This window comes from Gopherus flavomarginatus, chromosome 21 (genome assembly GCF_025201925.1).
Source record: "Gopherus flavomarginatus isolate rGopFla2 chromosome 21, rGopFla2.mat.asm, whole genome shotgun sequence".
NCBI lineage: Eukaryota > Metazoa > Chordata > Testudines > Testudinidae > Gopherus > Gopherus flavomarginatus.
Window position 1 is genome coordinate 20,554,371 of NC_066637.1, and position 19,343 is coordinate 20,573,713.

Genomic DNA, 19,343 nt, shown 5'->3' on the forward strand with positions numbered 1-19,343 from the left:
TCATCGATCAGTGACCCCACCCCCCCATGCGCTGAGGGAGGAGCTGCGGGAGTTCCTTGAGGACGTCCGTGGCTCCCGGAACAAAGTCCATCTTGCGCTCCAGCGGTGGGGGGATTTCCATCAGGTCCTCCGGGCCACGAGGGCCCTCATGGGGGAGGGTAGGAGGACCGGGAAGCAGGCCGCCGCGGCCTACCGGCGGGTCCGTGTCTTCCGTGACTCCTTACTCACCTTCGGGGTTGGTCACGGATTGCTGCGCGGCCTGCCGGAGGCCGTGGGCGTGTCTGCCAGCAAGGATCCCCCCCAGCCCTCCTCATGGTGCCGATCATCCTTGCCACCTTAAACACCCGAGGCTGTAGGATGGGTCTCCGCAGGAGCCAGGTGCTCTCCTTCCTCCGGGAGGGGGGGTACTCTGTGGTTTTCCTGCAGGAGACCCATACGGATCCGGCCGCTGAAGCTAGCTGGCGGCTGGAGTGGGGGGACGAGGCCTACTTTAGCCACTTCTCTGTCTGCGCGGCTGGTGTGGCGACCCTGTTCTCCCCCGACCTACGGCCCGAGGTGCTAGGGGTCGCCGAGGCTGTGCCGGGTCGCCTGCTGCACCTCTGGGTCCGCATGGAGGGGCTTGTGGTTAATCTCGTCAACGTTTACGCCCCGACATCGGCCCCGGAGAGGCTACGTTTTTATCAGCAGGCATCCACCTTCCTCGGCTCCCTGGATCCTCGTGAGTGCCTGGTCCTGGGAGGGGATTTTAACACCACCCTCGAGGAACGGGACCGCTCGGGGACCGAGCAGTGCCCGGCAGCTGTGGACGTCCTCCGGGAGATTGTCGACCGCCACTCCCTGGTGGACGTCTGGCGCGACCACCACCCAGACGACGTCTCGACGTTCACCTTTGTCCGGGTGGAGGCCCATCGGTCGTGCCACTCCCGGCTGGACCGTATTTACCTGTCACGTTTCCACCTTTCACGGGCCCACTCCTCCAGCGTTCGGCCGGCCCCCTTTTCGGATCACCACCTTGCCACCGTGACGGCCTCTCTCTGCGCGGAGAGGCCGGGGCCGGCCTATTGGCACTTTAATAATAGTTTGCTGGAGGATGCGGGCTTTGTGGCGTCCTTCCGGGAGTTCTGGCTGGCCTGGCGAGGGCAGAGGCACGCCTTTTCCTCGGCACGGCGGTGGTGGGATCTGGGGAAGGTGCGTACCCGGCTCTTCTGCCGTGACTACACTCGGGGTGCCAGCCGACGGAGGGATGCGGTGATAGGGCAGTTGGAGCGGGAGGTCTTGGAGCTGGAGAGGTGTCTGGCCGTCAACCCCGAGGATCCATCCCTCTGCGGAGCGTGCCAGGAGAAGCGGGAGGAGCTCCGGGCCCTCTAAGACCATCGGGCCCGGGTTGCTTTTGTTCGATCCCGCATCCACGTCCTTCGGGAGATGGATCGCAGCTCCCGCTTCTTCTACGCCCTGGAGAAAAGGAGGGGGGCCAAGAAGCACGTCACCTGCCTCCTGGCGGAGGACGGCACCCCCCTCACGGATCCGGCGGAGATGTGCCAGAGGGCCAGGGCCTTCTACGCCACTCTTTTCTCCCCGGATCCGACCAATCCTAACGCTTGCAGAGTGCTCTGGGATGGGCTCCCGATGGTCAGCACGGGCGACCGGGACCGGCTAGAGCTGCCTCTCACTCTGGCTGAGTTCTCGGAGGCCCTCCGTCACATGCCCACCAATAAATCTCCGGGCTTGGATGGGCTGACCGTGGAGTTCTACCGCGTGTTCTGGGACGTCCTCGGCCCAGACCTGGTCACCGTCTGGGCCGAGGCTTTGCAGAGCGGGGTCCTCCCTCTCTCGTGCAGGCGAGCCGTGCTGGCCTTATTGCCGAAGAGGGGGGACCTCCGCGACTTACGGAATTGGCGTCCCGTCTCGCTCCTCAGCACGGACTACAAAATTGTTGCGAAGGCCATCTCGATGTGGCTAGGGTCCGTGCTGGTGGACGTGGTCCATCCAGACCAGACCTACACCGTCCCGGGCCGCACCATCTTTGATAACTTGTATCTGGTCCGGGACCTTCTGGAATTGGGGTGTAGGGATGGTCTGTCGTTCGCCCTCCTGTCCCTGGATCAGGAGAAGGCATTCGACCGGATGGATCACGGGTATCTCCTGGGCACTCTGCGAGCGTTCGGCTTCGGACCCCTGTTTGTGGGTTTTCTGCAGGTGCTGTACGCTTCTGCGGAGTGTCTGGTCAGGCTCAACTGGACCCTGCCCGAGCCGGTCAGCTTCGGGCGGGGAGTGCGGCAGGGGTGCCCCCTCTTGGGCCAGCTGTACGCTCTGGCGATCGAGCCCTTCCTCTGTCTCCTCCGCAAGAGGTTGACGGGGTTGGTGCTTCAGGAGCTGGGGCTGCGGCTGGTCCTGTCAGCATACGCTGACGATGTGCTCCTCATGGTCCAGGACCCGGGCGACTTGGCGCGGGTGGAGGCTTGCCAGGCTGTGTACTCGGCGGCCTCCTCCACCCGGGTCAACTGGGTCAAGAGCTCTGGCCTGGTGGTCGGGGACGGGTGGCAGGCGGCCTCCCTCCCACCTGCGCTTCAGGCCATCCGGTGGAGCGCGGGTCCGCTGCTCTATCTCGGCGTTTACCTTTCTGCCACGCATCCGTCTCTGCCGGAGAACTGGCAGGATTTGCAGGGCAGGGTGACGGAGCGGCTCTGGAAATGGACAGAACTACTCCGGTGCCTCTCCCTTAGGGGGAGGGCACTGGTGCTTAATCAACTGGTCCTGTCCATGCTCTGGTACCGACTCAACACCCTGGTCCCGGCCCCGGGTTTCCTGGCCAACCTCCGGACGGTGATTCTGGAGTTCTTTTGGCCAGGGACGCACTGGGTCTCTGCAGGGGTCCTCCACCTGCCCGTGGAGGAGCGGGGGCAGGGCCTGCAGTGCTTACGCGCTCAGGTCCATGTCTTCCGCCTCCAGGCCCTGCAGAGGCTCCTGTTTGGTGCGGGTAGTCCGGCGTGGAGCGTATTGGCGCACACCTTCCTCCGCCGCTTCCGAGGGCTCCGATTCGACCAGCAGCTCTTTTACCTCCATCCGAGAGGTCTTCCGCGAGACCTCTCTGGGCTGCCGGTCTTCTACCAAGACCTCCTCCGGACCTGGAAGCTCTTTTCAACGACCAGGTCCGTGACGGCCACCGTGGGGGTTGACCTCCTCGCGGAGCCCCTGCTACACAATCCCCAGCTTCGTGTGCAGGTGGCGGAGTCCCCCACGGTGTGCCAGAGGTTGGTCTCAGCGGGAGTCACCAGGGTCGGAGACCTCCTGGACTACGACCGGGGAGACTGGCTGGATCCCCTGACGCTCGCTCAGTGCATGGGGCTCTCCAGACCTCGTACTCCCCAGCGCGTACTTCAGGAGGTGAAGGCCGCTTTACTGCCCGCTGCTCGGGCTTACCTCGACCGGGTCCTGCGAGAGGGCACGCCCCGTCCACCCCAGGCCCCGTGGACATTTTTATCGGGCCCCTGCCCCGTGGACCCAATCGGCCCCCTCACCCTTTCACTGCCAGCCGGCTGCATGATCTGCAGCCGGTTTTGTTCCAGACCGCGCCACGGAAACATCTGTACTCGCTCGTGCTCCATACCCTTCACTACCTCACCCTCGTGTCCCGCCCCGATACCAAATGGCGGGACCTCCTGCCGCCTCTCGAGGGTGAGGAGCCCCGGTGGGCCAGCTTGTACTCTGCCCTGGTCCCGAGGCCCGCCGAGGATATCAGTTGGCGGCTCCTTCACGGAGCCGTGAGCACGGGCGTGTACTTGGCGCGGTTCACATCTGTACCTAGCACCTGCCCTTTCTGTGGTGAGAAGGAGACCTTGGCGCACGTTTATTTGGAGTGCGCCAGGTTGCAGCCCCTGTTCCGGCTCCTCCTGAATATTTTCCTGCGTTTTTGGTTGCACTTTTCCCCTCACCTTTTTATCTACACGCTCCCCATCTGTGGCCCCACGAAGTCGCGGGATCTCCTTCTCAACCTCCTCTTGGCCCTGGCCAAACTGACCATCTACAACACCAGGGAGAGGAGGTTGGCCGACGGGATTTCCTGCGACTGTAGGGCCTATTTCCGTTCCTCCGTCTGCTCACGCATCCGGGCAGAGTTCCTCTGGGCGGCGTCCACTGGCTCCCTTGACGCCTTCGAGGAGCAGTGGGCGTTGTCCGGGGTTCTCTGCTCGGTGTCCCCATCGGGTTCCCTTCGTTTAGCCCTATGATCTCACTCCCGATCCTGTTTTTTTTTTTCATTAGTTGTCCCCCGTAATTATTTGGTGTCCCAGACCTGTGGGTCCTCCCCTTAGGCTGGGGGGAGGCCCTTTAGAAGTGGGCGGGCTTTGCCCGCCCACCCCCACTGGATGCCAATAGGACCAGTATATTTGCCCTCTACCACACTCCTGTACCCTACTGGTTTGGGTCTGTCACAGGGCCGCCCGGGAGGGGCAAGTGGGGCAATTTGCCCCAGGCTCCGCACGGGCCCCCAAAAGAACGGCTGAAACTTCTTCCCCAGCCCGACCCAACCTTGTGTCTGCCCCTCTCCCTGTCCCTGAACAGCTACAGCCTGACTCCAGTGGGGCCTGAGCTCCGCCCCACTCAGAACTGTGTGGTAAGGGGGCAGGGCTGTGAGCTCGGGGCTGAGTGGAGGAAGCTCACAGCCCTGCTCCCTTTACCCTGGGCCTCTGAGCGGGGAGGAGCTTGCAGCCCTGCCGCTTTACCACGCGGCTCTGAGCGGAGCTCAGGCCCCACCGGAGCCACTCTGCACTGCTCTTCAGGGACAGCCCTGGATGTGATGCGTTGAGGCTCCGGGTGAGGGGAGAGCCGGGGTAAGAAGCTGAGGCTGGGGGGGGGGGTTGCTAAGGGGCAGGGAGTCTCGGGGACAGGAAGGGGGCAGAGGTTGGGGGGCGGTCAGGGGACGGGGAATGGGGGGGTTGGATTGTGGACGTTCCGGGGATCTGTCAGGACTCAGCGGGGGGGTGGATAGGGGTTGCGGCAGTCGGGACAGGGAGGAGGAGTGGGGCCCAGGGGTGGTGGTTGGGGGTGGGGTCTCTGGGGGATGGTGAGGGGACAAAGAGCAGGATGGGTCAGAGATTCTGAGGAAGGGCAGTTGGGGGGCAGGAAGTGAGTGGGGGTTGGATAGGGGGCAGGGCCAGGCTGTTTGAGAGGCACAGCCTTCCCTACACTAAAGCTCATTCAGCAGTTTGAGGCTTGCAGAAGAGCCAAGCTATTAGCTTTTCCATTAGAGCTACCATCCCTTTCACTTCTCAAATGCCAAATTATGGCCTGTGTTTAATTTCAGTGCCATAGGGAGATTCATGTCAGGGGAGGGTAGCTTCATTTAAAATTAGCCACTGGAGGAGGGATCACATGAGAAGAGCAATATCCTTCCTAACCCTACGAAGGGAGACCCCTCTCCCCTGCATTCCATGAGACTCCAGAGGGGTTAATTCAGTGGTTCTCAAACTTTCGTCCTGGCGACCCCCCGCCCCTTATATATTGAAAACACTTCTTTATATATTTAACACTATTATAAATGCTGGAGGCAAAGCGGGGTTTGAGGTGGAGACTGACAGCTCGCAACCCCCAGTAATAACCTCGTGACCCCTTGAGGGGTCCTGAGCCCCAGTTTGAGAACCCCTGGTTTAGTTTAATTTTAGCACCCTGTGTCAATTCACATGCATGTGCTATTTTGAGCATTTCAGTTTTCACAGCATAGGCTCATCCCAGATTCTGGACCAAGCTCAAATGCTCAGTTCACGGAGTATGTACATAAGCTATACTAAAGACAAACCCGCAGTAACTGTCTCCAGTTTGTAAAGGACCTCATGGAGCCAGTCTCTAGGGCTTGGCTACACTGGCACTTTACAGCGCTGCAACTTTCGCGCTCAGGGGTATGAAAAAACACCCTCCTGAGCGCTGCAAGATACAGCGCTGTAAAGCCTCAATGTAATCAGTGCTGCAGCGCTGGGAGCGCGGCTCCTAGCACTGCAAGCGCCACCCGTAAGGGATGTGGTTTACGTGCAGCGCTGGGAGAGCTCTCTCCCAGCGCTGGCGCTCTGACCACACCGCGGCAGCGCTTTGAAATTTCAAGTGTAGCCATACTAGGAAACAGATAAATGCACGGAGGTTAAGTCCATTAATGGCTATTAGCCAGGATGGGTAAGGAATGGTGTCCCTAGCCTCTGTTTGTCAGAGAGTGGAAATGGATGGCAGGAGAGAGATCACTTGACCATTACCTGTTAGGCTCACTCTCTCTGGGGCACTTGGCATTGGCCATTGTCAGTAGACAGCATACTGGGCTGGATAGACCTTTGGTTTGACCCAGTATGGCTGTTCTTATATTCTAACCTAAATGAACCCAAAGTTATGGAGACAGACATGAGTCAAGGAAGCCAGCAGAGTATCAGAAACCTGGAAAAATCTCTGACTGGATGGGCTCAGGCGTTTGGTCACAAGCTGAGGTAGTTCAAAAAAGTTTTGGATTTTTTTAAGCAGTTTTTTTTATTGTTTCTTTAAACAATCAAACACAGCAAGCAGCAAATATTTGGCCACACACTTCTGAAACCCTAACATAAACAGATAGCTAAGGGTTAATGTTCTTTTACCTGTAAAGGGTTAACAAAGGAAACCAAACATCTGACCAGAGGACCAATCAGGAAACAAGACTTTTTCAAATCTGGGTGGAGAGAAGTTTTGGGTGTGAGTTCTTTGTCTTGGTTCGGTGACCCTCTCGGCTCTGAGAGTGATCTTTCTATCTCCAGGCTTTCTAATCTTCTGTTTCCAAGTTGTAAGTACAAGGATAGTAAGACAATAGGTTTATATTGTTTTTTTTGTATTTACATGTGTGTAGTTGCTGGAATGTGTTAAATTGTATTCTTTTTGGATAAGGCTGTTTATTCATTTTTTCTTTTAAGCAATTGACCCTGTATATTGTCACCTTGATACAGAGACCATTTTTATGTCTTTTTCTTCCTTTTTATATAAAGCTTTCTGTTTGAGACCTGTGGATTTTTTTTTTAGTGGGGGCTCAAGGAGATTGAGTCTGCAGCTCACCAGGGAATTGGTGGGAGGAAGAAGACAAGGGGGAAGAGAGAATCTCTTTGTGTTAGATTTACTAAGCCTGACTTTGCATACCCTCTGGGTGAGGGGAGAGAGAGATTTGATCTCTCGGTACTTGTGTTTCAAGGACTTGAAGCAGGGAGTATCCTAGGGTCCCCAGGGCGGGGAAATCTGGGAGGAGGTAAAGAGGGGGAAGGGAAGTGGTTATTTCCCTTTGTGGTGACACTCAGGGCATCTGAGTCTTGGGGGTTCCCCAGGGAAGGTTTTGGGGAGACCAGAGTGAGCCAGACACTGGAATTTTTCTGGCTGGTGGCAGCGATATCAGATCCAAGCTGGTAATTAAGTTTGGAGGTTTCATGCTAGCTTCTCATGTTCTGAACTCTAAGGTTCAGATCTGAGTAGGAGAGTTATGACAGTTAGGCTCACTCTCTCTGGGGCACTTGGCATTGGCCATTGTCAGTAGACAGGATACTGGGCTGGATAGAACTTTGGTTTGACCCAGTATGGCTGTTCTTATGTTCTAACCTAAATGAACCCAAAGTTATGGAGACAGATATGAGTCAAGGAAGCCAGCAGAGTATCAGAAACCTGGAAAAATCTCTGACTGGATGGGCTCAGGCGTTTGGTCACAAGCTGAGGTAGTTCAAAAAAGTTTTGGATTTTTTTTTAAGCAGTTTTTTTTATTGTTTCTTTAAACAATCAAACACAGCAAGCAGCAAATATTTGGCCACACACTTCTGAAACCCTAAACCATATTCAGGTTTTGGCAGACTAATTTCAACTTTTCAATTAAAAAAAAACAAACAAATTTTAAAGGAAAGCAGACATTTCCGTGATTTTTTTCTGCTTTTTAAAAACCTCTACTTTTCGAACCAAAAAAAGTTTTGATGGAAAATATTTGTCCAACCCTTTTAATGAGCTTTAATGCCTTTTAGCACTAGCTGATGCTGAGAACCAGTGATACCTTGTAAAGAAGTTTTCTCAAAACTAGGTTTGTGCTGAGATGCGGAAGGTTTATTTTTCCCAGGGCCACCCATGAGGGGGAGCAAGTGGGGCAATTTGCCCTGGGCCCCGCAGGGGTCCCCACAAGAATATAGTATTGCAATTTTTTTTTTATGGAAGGGGCCCCTGAAATTGCTTTGCCCCAGGCCCCCTGAATCCTCTGGGCGGCCCTGATCTGTCACAGTGTCCAGAAACAAGTGGGTTTGAACAGAATTCATAGTTTTTGAAGCTTCATTACAAATGGCAGGCAAACTATCTTAATCAGAGGATCTGAAGTAACCTCTGTCAATTCTTGTTACTTCCTCCAACCAATAAGCATCATCTTTGTCCAGTCCTCTCCCCTAGATGCTGAATAGGTCATTCCACTTCACCAGCTAATTTGGATGAGATGGAAGTTTGTGGGTGGGTGTCACTACATGCTGGAAACATCAGAGCCCCTATTTTCACACAATCCTCCTAATGGCTTCCTTCTTCTGCCCCATGTTATCAATATGCCATAATGAAGTGTGGGTATGAAAGTGGGGAAGGAGGCACAAATGTGTCAGTAAATCATAGTTATGAACAAGAAATGATAATATCTCACCAGGCCACCTAGACTGGTCAGTCTGCTGCACAGTATTCTTTCTCTATATTCTTCCATAGGTTCCAACTACTTCCAGAGGCAAACCAGTAACACATGTCTTTTTCTCTAATGAGAGAGGTGTTTCCTAACAATAAATCAAAGCGGGTAATGGGCAGTTCATGACAAGGCTCTTTATTTCTATTTCCAGCCCAAAGACTCAATATAGAATTCACTTACTCATTTTTTTGCTGAAGTGGAGTTAAGGTTGCTGCTGCATAATATGGTCTTCTGCTCCCAATACCTTTCTGAACATGGGATTTCAATGCCCCAAACTCAAACATTAGAAAACAGTTAAGCTTTCCCCACATACTCCCCAAAAGAGGATTATTGTTAAAAATCAGGACATGCACAGTTAAGAATCATAGAATCATAAAGTTAGAAGGAACTGCAAGTCATCTAATCTAACCTCCTGCCAATATGCAGGATTTGTTGTGTCTAAACCATCTTAAACAGATGGTTATCCAGCCTCCTTTTGAAAGCCTCCAGTGAAGGAGCTTCCACGATCTCCCGAAGTGTCTGTTCCATTGTCCTGCTGTTCTTACAGTTAAGAAGATTTTTCTGAGATTTAATCTAAATCTGCTCTGCTGGAGTTTGAACCCATTGCCTCTTATCCTGCCTTCTGTGGCAAAAGAGAACAATTTTTCTATGTCTTTTTTTGTGGCAGCCTTTAAAGTTTCTGAAGTCCGCTATAATATCCCACCCCCCCCATCTCCTCTTTTCCAAACTAAACATACCCAATTCCTTCAGCCTTTGCTTGTATGGTTTGCATTCCATCCGTTTGATCATCTTTGTCACTTGCCTCTGGATCCTTTCCAGTTTCTCTACATCCTTTCTATGCATTGGTGACCAAAATTGGACAGAGTACTCCAGCGAGGCGTAACCAGTGCTGATTGGAGCGGTGCTATTACCTCCCATGACTTGCATTCTATGCCTCTTAGTGCAACCTAAAATTGCATTTGCTTTTTTTTTTGCAACAGCATCACATTGCTGACTCATGCTGAGGTTGTGCTGCCCCACAACTCCCAGATCTTTCTCACCAATGCTGCTGCCGTGCTAGTTTCCTCCCATTCTATATGTGTCCATTTGGTTTTTCTTCCCTACGTGTAGCACCTTACATTTGTCTTTGTTGAATTTCATTTTATGGTCTATTGCTCAGTTCTCCAATTTGTCAAGATCCCTCTGAATTTTAGCTGTATCTTCCAAAGTATTGGCAACCCCTTCTAGCTTTGTTTAATCTGCACACTTGGTCAGTGTGCTCTGTATATCTACAGCCAGGTCATTAATAAAAATGTTAAACAACACTGGACCAGAACAGATCCCTGTGGAACCCCACTTGAGACTTCCCTCCAATCCAACATCATTTCATTAATAGTTACTTCTTATTTGCAGTTGTTTAACCAATTATGTATCCACTTAGTGGTAGTTCTGTTGAACCTGCATTTCTCCAGGTGCTTCTTCATACACAACATAATCTTTCTCTGCCCCTGTAGGGATGATAAAAACAACGAGGAGTCCTTGTGGCATCTTAGAGACTAACAAATTTATTTGGGCATAAGCTTTCATGGGCTATAACCCACTTCATCAGATGCATGGAGTGGAAATACAGGAGCAGGTATAAATATACAGCACATGAAAAGATGGGAGTTGCCTTACCAAATCAGGGGTCAGTGTTAACGAGGCCAGTTCAATGAGGGTGGATGTGCCCCATTTCCAACAGTTAACAAGAAGTTGTGAGTATCAACAGAGGGAAAATTTCTTTTCATGTGCTGTATATTTATACCTGCCTACTCTATTTTCCACTCCATGCATCTGATGAAGTGGGTTATAGCCCACAGAAGTTTATGTCGAAATAAATTTGTTAGTCTCTAAGGTGCCACAAGGACTCCTCCATTGTTTTTGCTAATACAGACTAACACAGCTACCAGTCTGAAACCTGTAAGGATAATGATAGGCACTAGGAACATCACAGTACCTTACCTTTTCCTAACAAGAAATGACATTCTCTCTGCATCCATGAGAACTCCAGATAAGGACTCCTATTCATGCAGTGCAACAAGACCATCAGAGTGATCACTATAAGTAGTACTGATACGGGAATAATCACTAATGATTGACAGAGATCACACTAGAGGTGTTGAGCTGCTTTTCTTTGTTCTCAATTGTATAATCACAATTAAGGATGCTAACGATGCAGTGAGGGGATTGCTTGCAAGTTTGGTGGTGAATATTTTCCACTCACTTTACAAGGTGTTCATATGGAAAGCAGAGTAGAAACTATGTGCCATGGGAATCAGCACCTTAGCTGTGTTTTTCCTACATTTCTTAATTTGAGGGGGGATGTTTGCTCACGCTAATGTTTTCTTTGGTGATATGCTGGGAGACTTAAACTTAGCAGTTCCCAGTTTTCCAACATTTGAGATTGTGGTTTTGAAGTTCCACGTTACAAAAGTGTAAACAGCTCGCAAGTCCCTGTTGCATGGCAGCAGCTTTAACTCCACCTTAACAAAGGTTTTGTAAGTGATTTCTCTGGAAGGTTCTAACCAGGGCCGGTGCAACCATTTAGGCAAATGAGGCAGCCGCCTAGGGCGCCTAGTGGTTGGGGGTGCCTAAAAACCCCCTCAGGCAAGGAGGTGGAGGTGAGCTGGGTGTGAGGGTGCACGGAGAGGGTTGCCCGCAATAACGAGGGGGGTGCGCACAGGTGAACAGCTCCCCGCCCCAGCTCACCTCCGCTCTGCCCCCTCCGCTAAGCACACAGCCCAGCTCTAAGTCTCCTCCAATCAGCGCTGCAAGCCTGGGCGGGGAGAAGAATTAAAGCAGTGCCAACGTGCTCAGTGGAGGAGGCGGAGCCGAGGTGAGCTGGGGCGGGCTACTCAGGCTAGCTTCCGTGGGGGGAGGTCTCCCCAGGCAGGGTTAGCTTCCGCAGGAGGTCTCCCCAGGCAGGGTTAGCTGCCATGGGGTGGACGGGGGGAGAGGGGTTAGCTGTCGCGGTGTGGGGGGGGTAGGTGCTGCGGTGGAGGCTCCCCGGGTAGGGGGCTGAGTTAGCTGCTGTGGGGGGGGGTTAGCTGAGGGGGTGCAGGGTGGAAGTTTCGCCTAGGGCATGAAACTTCCTTGCACCGGCCCTGGTTCTAACATCTTATGTTAAGTTGACTTGGCAGAAGAGCACTACCTTCCTGTTTTGGAATCTTGTTGGGGAACTAGATCCTGCCACGGTTACAGACTGTTTGTTATGAGTAACCGTTCATTATTGGTGAAATCCAGTAGAGACTACAGCAGGAATTGACAGAATATACAACTAGAAATGCAATAAAGATAAACAATACTTTTAAAAAAAGTATTTTCCTCATATTTTATCAGTGATGTAGATCATCAAAAAGCTGACTGGGTTAGCATCCATGAGAAAATATGCCAATTGTTGATTCCAATACGTACATCATTTCCATTTTTCAATTCTGAAAAAGAAAGAAAACATGGCATGGAACAGCTTCTTCACAGGCAGGTATGTAAAAGAAAAAGCGAATATTGCTTGAGAGATCTGTGAAAATAATTAAAATTTTCTTCCTATCTGTATATGTGTTTAAGGTATGGAAAACATCTGACTGACATTTAATTAGGTGGTAGGTTGTTTTTTTTAATTTTAATTTTTATTTTTAGCTGTTGTAACAGAGCCATTTGAGTGCTTTAACAAAACACATCCTAATCATGTCAGACTAGTAGAGTGACCAATTAGATCAAAAGATAAGAGCCCTTCACCTGGTTTTCCCTCAAATCATAAAATATTAAGATGATAGAATGACTCAAAAATAGGATATTATTCTGAACATTGCTAATGCGCCAATCGCTAGTATCTGGTGGATAGCCTATTAGCATAGCCCTTGTTAATATGCAGAGAGGATTGTTTTAAACAGTATGGGCCCTCAATAGAAAAATCACTGCCTTTTCAAAATTTTGGTTGATATGTTCAAAGCCTCTTAAAAGAGGTAAGTGCCTAACTCCTATTGATTTTAATGGGACTTGAGCACCTGAAAATCCCCACCTGTATCTCAGAACTGTCAACAATTCCAGTTCTCCTGATCTGTGTTACCATAAAGAGACACAGAACAGTCAGGTACTCTGTCAGGTATTGTTAACTAGATTCACATGATGTAGTTTTTCTATGATTAAAGTAATAACTTGGCGTGCACTTACTGACATGGTATACAGAAGGTATGTTCACCTATAGCTACTATCTGCCTGTGGATTTGAAAGGTAATGTCAGATAAAGTGCATTAAAATAGTACATCCTAGAAGTCATGAGGGTGAGGCCACTATGGCAAAGTCAGTGTCTTTATATTTTTTTTAAAAAGGGGTTTTCAACTTCTGAATATTTTGGAGGTGGGAAAAGGCACTCCTGAACATTGCCAAAATGTGGGTTTTAACGTTTAGCTTGTGATTAAAAACTAATCCCTAAATTGTGCATTGTATCTATACCCTTTGGGCAGACTCCATCAAAGCATTGAAATGTCATGGAAAACTAAGACAAGGTGGGTGAAGTAATATCAAGATTCTCTACACATTTCCTCTGCTCATCCAGCAATCCATGATTGTATCTGGAATGAACTGAACCAGATTTTTAATAAAATCTATAGTACAGCAAAGATATCATTCACATTATTGAGTGCAATGATCATATGAATTTGAATACTCATCATAACTTAGTCCTAGCCTTTTTTCTAAAGTGACTTCACATACCCATTATGCAACAACTTTGAAAGTATTTATTATTTATTGCTTTTATAGCAATCAAAATTGTAGTGGGTGCTTTATAAAAGGCACAGACAGACACATTATCTGACCCCTTACTTGTCTGACAGGCCTGCAGTAAGGTTCAACTACTTCCTAGGAAGAGGAGGCAGACCAGATCTTTGACTCTGAGCCAGGGCTTGGTTTGCACAATAGGAAGAATTTACATAGGAGTTTTAAACTTTTTAAATTACATTTTTCTAATTTTCCTCATGGGCTTTGAGGCTTTTGTCAAAACTAAAATAAAAATATTTCCTCAAGAGTGGTATCATTTCCTACCCTCTTTCCTCAGAAATGACAGGTGAGGAGAAGCAGAAGGGCAAGTAAATGTTCCCCTTGCTCTTGACTTCCCCCCAGGGAAAAAGTTGAAACTGCTTGATGGCACATAGGCGAGGTCTGCACTTGCCTGATTTAGCAGTGCAGGAAAGCTCCACTGGCAGCTGATGCATAGACTAGGTCCATACTAAGTCAATTGAGCAGTCTGAAAGGAAGGTTCCATCACTGAAATAAATCTCAGAAGAACAGACTGGAACCAGGGATAATTTGTGTGGTTTTTTTTTTTTTTTTAACGCCTGGCCTTCCTGAGCACAGGTCTTCCTACTCCCACAGCTTGCAGAGCCAGCAAAAAGGCTTCAAAGAGTCCCTTGAATCATAAGCGAAAGCAGCATGTCCCCTTGACAACCACAGAGAAGACATTTCTTCTCCCAACCAGTGTGTAGATGAGCTCTGCATCAAGTTGGGTGTAAAAAGTCTCTAGACCATGCACTCCCCAAACTATTTTCCTACAACATCCCTTTTTGTTATTTTCTGAACATTCCAACTGTACTGCACATGCTCCTGTATTGTATTTCTATGATACATGCAGAACTAGAGCTCCAGCTGGAACACAGCAAAAACAGATTCTGATTCTGCATATCAAAATACCCATTGGTCTAAGGGTAGGTGCACTAGGCTGAGAGCTAGGAGATCATGAGTTCGTGTCATTTTTTCCATGGACTTGTGTTAATCTGTGTGCACTGCCTTTTATTATTCAGTAAGTCCTTATATCCCTTCCTTGCAGGCTGCAAGTATCATTCCCTTCATTTATAGATGGGGTAACAGAGGAGCTGAGATTATGCAAGGTTACTTCTGGTAGAGCTAGGAATAGAACCCATGGCCTTTAATGTGACATACCCAAGTCTCATCCACTTATAGATAACAATTAAAATTACAATCACTTTTTGACATGAACAGGAATACTTGTGGCACCTTAGAGACTAACCAATTTATTTGAGCATAAGATCAGATAAGTACGTGGATCTCTTATCTTCAAATCAGCGGCACTGCTATGGGTACCTGCATGGCCCCACAGTATGCCAACATTTTTATGGCTAACTTAGAACAATGCTTCCTCAGCTCTCATCCCCTAACGCCCCTGCTCTACTTACACTACATTGATGACGTCTTCGTCATCTGAACCCATGGAAAAGAAGCCCTTGAGGAATTCCACCATGATTTCAACAATTTCCACGCCACCATCAGCCTCAGCCTGGACCAGTCCACACAAGAGATCCACTTCCTGGACACTACAGTGCTAATAAGCGATGGTCACATACACACCACCCTATAGCAGAAACCTACTGACCACTAAACTTACCTACATGCCTCCAGCTTTCATCCCGACCACACCACATGATCCATTGTCTACAGCCAAGCTCTACGATACAATCACATTTGCCCCAATCCCTCAGACAGAGACAAACACCTACAAGATCTCTATCAAGCATTCTTCACTACAATACCTACCTGATGAAGTGAAGAAACAGATTGACAGAGCCAGAAGAGTACCCCGAAGTCACCTAGTACAGGACTGACCCAACAAAGAAAGTAACAGAATGCCACTAGCCGTCACCTTCAGCCCCCCAACTAAAACCTCTCCAGTGCATCATCAAGGATCTACAACCTATCCTGAAGGACAATCCATCACTCTCACAGATCTTGGGAGACAGGCCAGTCCTTGCTTACAGACAGCCCCTCAACCTGAAGCAAATACTCACTAGCAATCACAGACCACACAACAAAAACACTAATCCAGGAGCATGTTGCCAACTCTGTCCACATATCTATTCAGGGGATACCATCATAGAACCTAATCACATCAGCCACACTATCAGAGGCTTGTTCACCTGCACATCTACCAATGTGATATATGCCATCATGTGCCAGCAATGCCTCTCTGCCATGTACATTGGCTGAACCAAACAGTCTCTACGTAAAAGAATAAATGGACACAAATCAGATGTCAAGAATTGTAACATTCAAAAACCAGATGGAGAACACTTCAGTCTCCCTAGTCACTCGATTATAGGCCTAAAAGTCACAATATTACAACAAAAAAATTTCAAAAACAGATTCCAACGAGAGACTGCTGAATTGGAATTAATTTGCAAATTGGACACCATTAAATTAGGCTTGAATAAAGATGGGGAGTGGACGGGTCATTACGCAAAGTAAAACTATTTCCCCATGTTTATTTCCCCCCCCCCCCCCCCACTGTTCCTTACAACTTCTTGTCAACTGCTGCAAATGGACCATTTTCATTACCACTACAAACAGTTATTTTTCTCTCCTGCTGGTAATAGCTCACCTTAACTGATCACTCTCGTTACAGTGTGTATGGTAACACCCATTGTTTCATGTTCTCTGTGTGTGTGTGTATATATCTTCCTACTGTATTTTCCACTCCATGCATCCAATGAAGTGGGCTGTAGCCCATGAAAGCTTATGCTCAAATAAATGTGTTAGTCTCTAAGGTGCCACAAGTCCTCCTGTTTTTTTTGCAGATACAGACTAACATGGCTGCTACTCTGAAACCTGTCATTTTTGACATGAGTGGCTAGTTAAAGGTTTGGGACACTGGAGATGATCCGTTTGGAAGTAGAAATTGATGGAATCTGGTATTTTCTTTCATGCAGTCTTATTTATTTTCAAGGAATGTAAAGCAGAAGGAACAAAGAACAAAAGGAGAAGTTTCTTAGCGTACAGCCCCAAAACCTCTTTAACCAACACCAGTCCCAAAAATGTGCTCTCTAGCTTTTCCAAGGGCTCATGCTTGGGTTTTTTGCCTCTCTCTTTTTCTTTGTTCTTGTCTATTCTCAGTTTCTGTGTGATCTCTCTTTTCACACACATGCACACACCAAAACAGTGCTCAGCCAGAAGCTCCTGAGCAGGTTCACACACACCTTTTGTCTTAGGTGGGGTGTTATGCTTAAAGTAATGTTAACTGAAGGGTGAGTTTACACCTGTCAATCTCAATGGGTTTTAACTCACTCAACTCATAACAGGGTTTCCCATTTGTAACAGTGTATGTAGCAATTGGTTGTAAAGATAGATGGTGTATACATTGATACAGTATTTTCATTTGCTCTCTCCCATTCCATTGTTAATTTTTCCCCTATAGAAACACTTAGTTGACTTTACTCACAAAGTGGCCCAGAAGTTTGTGTTTGAAGGAAGACATGAAGTAGCAATTCCTGCAGCTTTACATTCACTGCGTTTCAGCATTGATACCTGTGGTCCAGATTCTGTGGAATTAGTTCCTGCTTATCTCATCTTAGCTGAGGCTAGCACTGGTAAGTTTTGCTGAAACAAATAATATCAATGGTAAATCTAAAACCGTAATGTTGGTATGTCACGGATCCACAGGTTTGGCACTACACCCCCAGCTTTGGAACAGTCTCTTGGAGGAACCCCTTCAGTCTCACCCTTCCTTCAGGGTAGGCCATGTGGCCTCACTGTCTCCTAATACTGAACCTCCAAGACTTCCAGCATTCCTGCTTCACACTGTGAGCTCTGTTTAGCGAGTCCAACTGAGATAGGCTCCTGATAGAGACTTGTATACTCTTCAGGGATTAATGGACCTCAGCAAGCATTTACAGTGATATTCAAACCGTGTTGTCAAAACAGTTGGGTTTATTTATCAGCTGGAACACAGCATAGGAAGTCTCCAGGTTAGCACAGAGAAATGAAGGTTAAAAGATGGTTCAAATGCATTCTAGTTCAGGGGCAGGCAAACTTTTTGGCCTGAGGGCCACATCGAGTTTCCAAAATTGTATGGAGGGCCGGTCAGCAGAGGCTGTGCCTCCCCAAACAGTCAGGTATGGCCTGGCCTGGCCCCCATCTGACCCCTCCTGCTTCTCACCACTTGATGCCCTCCTCCAATCCCAAGACTCCTGCCCCATCCAACCCCCTGGTTCTCTGTCCCCTGGCAGCCCCCGGAACCCCCGCCCCTGACTGCCTCCTGCCACCTCATCCAACCCTTCCTCTCATTCCTGACTGCCCCCGGGGATCCCTGCCCCCATTCAACCCCCCTGTTCTCTGCCCTCTGACCACCCCGACCCCTATCCACACTGCCACCCCCTGACCGCCACCCCAAACTCCCCTTCCCTCTATCCAACCCCTCCCGCTCCCTGCCCCCTTACCGCACTGCCTGGAGCATCAGTAGCTGGTGGCACTACAGCTGCACTGCCCAGAGCACCAGGACAGGCAGCCGCGCCGCCCGGCTGAAGCCAGCCACACTACCGCGCAGCACAGAGCACCGGCTCAGGCCCTGGCTCTGCAGCTGTGCTGCCCCAGGAGCTCGCAGTCCCATTCCCAGAGAAGTGCGGCGGTGGCGCAATGAGCTGAGGCTGTGGGGGAGGGGCCGGGGGCGAGCCTTCTGGGCCAGGAGCGCAGGAGCCGGGCAGGAGAGTCTCGCGGGCCATAGTTTGCCCACCTCTGTTCTAGTTAGCCCAGAGCCCAGCTAGGCTGTAGCAAACTCCATATCCAGGCTCTCTCACTCTCTCTGACCTCCTTGGTCAGTTCTCAGGTGAGAGCTTCCCAACTCCTTCCAGCAGCCAGCTCTTATCTCCCATCTCACACCTTTCCAGTCCTTTGTTCTTGAGCTGGGATCTTTGCTTTGCTTCCCTGCTGAGAGGTAGGGAAATCCATTTCTGTTTCAGTCATTGATTGGTAGATGTCAATGTCCTGGTGATTGTCTTCTCCATACTTCATTGATATGGGGTTGGCCTTGGCCAGTCCTTTTTAATGACCCATTCAGACTCAGACAGCTAGGTGACATTCATGCCTATGGGCAGGTCTTCACTAGCAATGGTAAAGCGCTGCTGCGGCATTGCTTTAACATGGCTGTGTAGTCACAGCATCCTAGTCCGACTGTTTGAATGGCACAAAGAGCTATATTCTCTAAGCTTCTAAAAAATTGCTGACATTTGTCCTCTTTTCCCTTGAAATATAATTTCAGGTCTTGGCCGTCTTACCCAGGCAGAGGAATACCTCTCACAAGCTCAATGGATTGTCCTCAAAACTTCTGACTGCAGTAATGGCATTCAGTCTAAATTGCATCGTAACCTGGGTCTCCTCTATGCTGCTAAAGGAAATTTTGAAGAGTCTGTATACCACCTGGCTACTGATGTATGTAGAATAAAATACAGAAGTAGAAGAAAAATTGCTAATAATTGTATACAGTCAATGTAGAAATTGTTAGGAAACCCCAACAGACACTTAGATTCTAGTACAGATTTTAGATACCATGCTAAGAATCACCTCTGAAAAACCTGTGCTAGATAGATACAACAGACAACATGTCGGTACTTATCCAAAGTTGTGTTCTAGTAATTACTCTTATTTCTGTGAATTGTGTATTCCCTATGCTTTTTTTATAGTATTATTAAATAACACTTATCAGCCTTTCTATTCAGTTGAGATACACATTCCTGCTGCAACCTTTTGTAGTTGCCTATCATTAAACAAGTAGTCCATTTTATACCTGCAACGATCTTATTTCTTGATCATTTTTGTTAGCGCAGAGCAACGATCTTATTTCTTGATCATTTTTGTTAGA

At 49.0% G+C, this 19,343-nt stretch overlaps 1 protein-coding gene across 2 annotated transcripts in view; it reads left to right on the forward strand.

The window, feature by feature from the left end:
- ZMYND12 (zinc finger MYND-type containing 12) overlaps window positions 1-19,343 on the forward strand; it is a 44,752-nt gene that overhangs the window by 8,360 nt on the left and 17,049 nt on the right. For both annotated transcript variants that reach the window (XM_050931257.1, XM_050931256.1), the window contains exons 2-4: window positions 12,041-12,182; window positions 16,905-17,076; window positions 18,744-18,913. In XM_050931257.1, coding sequence (XP_050787214.1) covers window positions 12,041-12,182; window positions 16,905-17,076; window positions 18,744-18,913 — 484 coding nt within the window. The remainder of the gene's footprint in view (window positions 1-12,040; window positions 12,183-16,904; window positions 17,077-18,743; window positions 18,914-19,343) is intronic.